At 38.8% G+C, this 3,765-nt stretch overlaps 1 protein-coding gene across 1 annotated transcript; it reads left to right on the forward strand.

Moving 5' to 3' along the window:
- Positions 1 to 2,378: 2,378 nt before the first annotated feature.
- Positions 2,379 to 3,323, forward strand: LOC101084792 (olfactory receptor 2B11-like). The gene has a single exon (XM_003985646.3). The coding sequence runs from the start codon at positions 2,379 to 2,381 to the stop codon at positions 3,321 to 3,323; it is 945 nt and encodes a 314-aa protein (XP_003985695.3).
- The last annotated feature ends 442 nt before the right edge of the window (positions 3,324 to 3,765 follow it).

Here is a 3,765-nt window from a genome sequence, read left to right on the forward strand (position 1 = left end):
CTTAAAAATCAAATTGAAAGGTGACCACTGCTTCTTTCTCTGTATAGAACTAGAAACATTCCCACTTTTATTATGGCAAGAATATAAATAAACAATAGCCTGAAGAAAATATAAATAAAAGAAAATTCTCTCTTGACAACAAAAATAATTGCCTCAAATTTTCACTGATATATAAGGACGTTTTCTATGAAATTGTTGAGGTAGATGAGTTTTCTAGAATTATTTTAGTTCTGAGTCCATTTTCCACAATAAGAGAAATTCCAAAAATTATCCTTCCATGTTAATATGGCAACAAGTGGTATTCCCACTAGGGAGTTTGTACAGTGTTTCTTGCCAAGAGATGCCCACTGAGGTTCATTATCTTTATGAAGGAAATGTCGCACAGCTTTATATAAAGAGAAGGAACTATTCCTTAACAAATGTTATTTGTGTCCACATATAAACATACTCAGGGTCTTTCAAATCAAAAGGACAAATTGTATTAGGGACCTAGGATATAATGTGAAGCCACTGAACACAGACAGAATATTCAATCCTCATCTCTAATTAACGTTTAGTTCCTTTGGAAAGAAAAGATCAAGTCAATTTTGCAAGAACAGAGAGCACGACCATTAAATAGCAGCAATGATGTAAGGTAGGTGTTGTATATGGGTGGAAGTGATCTATTCAGCTTCATGATTTTATCTTTTTTCAATTCCATGTGTTTTGTGTCCTCTCTATGCAAGGTCTGTACTAAAATATGTGTAAATAAATCAAAACCTTTAATAACGCAACATCATAACATAAAACATTAAAATATGTCTCCTTTAATGAAGAAAGATATAGGGATACTGCTTGCATTTGTGGGCATTTCAATGAATTAAAATATACGTGTACTTGTATAAAAATCTTAACATCATGAACCCTGGATTCAAGCCACATGATAGGAGTGATTTGGGGAATGAAAGGGAACAAAATGCAAATTTTGTGAGTCTTTTGGTGAGGTAAGTACACTACTAATATTTGGATGCAACCAGACCAAGGATTAATGAAAAGATAGGGACTTTTAATCACACTGGACACTACACTTCCTAAAAGTAACTACCCCAACATTAAGCATTATACTTAATGAAGCATAGTCACAGATACTGGATTAATCAATCCTCACAACACAGGTGGTACATAAGCAATGCATACAATGTCTATGTTTTGGGGCATCTGGGTGGCCCAGTTGGTTAAGCATCCAATTTCTGAACATGGCTTAGGTAGTGATCTCACAGTACATGAGATCAAGCCACACATCGAGCTCTGCACTAACACCATGGAGCCTGCTTGAGATTCTCTCTCTCCCTCTCTCTGCCCCCCCCCCTGCACATCCTCGCTCCCTCTCAAAAATAAATAAATAAACATTAATTTTTTAGTTAAAAAAAGAGAAAAGGTCTATGTGTTAACTATCCCAGTCGACAGGATCCACGTTCTCTGACTTCATATCCTCTTTTCTTTTCTACTACAAGTGTTTTTTCGAACTTCTTACCAGTGCCAATAGCAAGATATACAATTCATTTTATAATCCACATCACACATATACACATATACTCACACATGTGATGGAAACAAATATAGTAAATCCACAAAGAAGCATTGAACTGCCAAATTTGTGATAGATTTCAACTTCTGGTGTGACAAGCATGAACCCACATCACATTGTACTTTTAAGTACTGATGCCTTGAATGGCTCATATCACCAAGCAGTACTATCAATTACTTTTTCTCTTGTTCTTCAAGTATGGAACCTGTGGAAAGGAACCATTTCCTTTAAGCTGCATGTTTCCTGTTATGACAAAAGGTTTGTGCTGCAAAAGTCAGTTTAGGATTTGGGGCATAGGCCCAAGGAACAGTGATGTATCTTGTTTCTATGCATTCAGACTGATTCTGTTGGAGCTCAGAACGTCATGAACTTCCCTAAATCACATCATGAATTCAGGCAGAGTGGTCTAGGGCCAGCAGATGATGGATGAAAGAAATGAAGCCATGTGGTACATCAACATGGCTTGTTCCTGGGAACCACTCCTCTGTTTTATTCTTTTCCCCAAGAACAATGGTGACTTTCCCCCTTCCCTAATCATTTTTCTAATAAAATTTTCTCTATTGCATTTCTTAGGCAAATGCACAGATTTGTTGCCCTTTCTTTTAGACACACTACAAAATAATAATGTTTGGCATTGAGACTCATACTTTTTCATGATTACAAGTATAAAAATTTCACTGGAGTTACACCACAAAGAAAATCCCTGCATAATTCACTCTATCCAAATGAATAAACTGACCCTCAGGAAACCCCATACTGAAATACGTGTCCTCACTTTCACTTGAATCCACCAACAAGAGAAATGGCAGTCATGAATCCGGGCAATGCAAGCATTCCAAAGTTCTTCATCCTATTGGGTTTCTCTGACCATCCCTGGTTGGAAAAACCACTCTTCATAATGGTGCTTGTGGCTTACATCTGCACACTAGTGGGAAACATCTCCATTATTGTTGTGTCCAAGGTGGATCCTCATCTTGACAGCCCTATGTACTTCTTCCTTTCCAACCTCTCCTTTCTGGACCTGTGTTTTACCACAACCACCATCCCTCAGCTGCTGGTGAACCTCTGGGGCCAAGATAAGTCCATCAGCTATGGAGGCTGTGTGGCCCAGTTCTATGTGTTTCACTTCCTGGGGGCCACGGAATGCATCATCTTGGTGGTCATGTCCTTGGATCGGTACATAGCCATCTGCAAGCCCTTGAGGTACCCAGCTATCATGCATCAGAGACTCTGTGTCTTCCTAGTGTCTGTGGCATGGATAAGTGGTTTGACTAACTCCTTGCTTCAGGCATCTCTCACTGTCCAACTGCCACTTTGTGGTAACAACAAGGTGGATGACTTCCTTTGTGAGATTCCAGTGATGATCAAGATGTCCTGTGTCGACACTGCTTTCAATGTAACTATGCTCTCTGTTGTGGGTACATTCTTCACCCTGGTCCCCTTGTCTCTTATCCTTGTCTCTTATGGGTTCATTGTAACTACAGTGCTCAGAATTCGTTCATCAATGGGAAAGAAGAAGGCCTTCAACACCTGTGGCTCCCATGTTATTGTCGTCTCTCTCTTCTACGGGCCAGTAATATGCATGTATGTGCAACCTTCTGGTACTAACTCCCAGGACAAGAACAAACTCATGGCCCTGTTCTACAGTCTGCTGACTCCTATGCTTAACCCTTTTATCTATACTTTGAGGAACAAGGACATGAAAGGGGCAATAAGGAGACTTCTCCTCCCATTGAGCTATCAGGGAAGAGAATAAGCACTGCTATTTCATACTCCACACATGTAGGACTCCAAAGAGGCTCTGCTCTACCTCTCAAATTACCCTCCTCCAAAATCATTAGCATCCTCAGTAACTATCCAATCTACATGTACGTTTATTCACCACAGTATTATAATTTATTGGCCTGCATTTTGCAATGTGAACCTTAATCCCAATTTTCCTACAATTTGTGTGACAGTGAATCTCTGTCATAAAGTACTCTGAGTCCATCTTTGAGTAGGAATCTGAAAAGTGAGCAGTAAATAAATGCTCATTACCTGACTCACTCACCATTAGCCAAAAACATCAAGCACTATCATTTTATGTGTAATGTTACAAATATAACGTAAGTAATAAAGACCACAGTTTACCATCTTGCTATTATGGATATGATTTTATGGGTATAGTTTGCTAATCAACTCTTTTTATTTTTATTTGT

The sequence above is a fragment of the Felis catus genome, chromosome B2 (genome assembly GCF_018350175.1).
Source record: "Felis catus isolate Fca126 chromosome B2, F.catus_Fca126_mat1.0, whole genome shotgun sequence".
Classification (NCBI taxonomy): Eukaryota; Metazoa; Chordata; class Mammalia; order Carnivora; family Felidae; genus Felis; species Felis catus.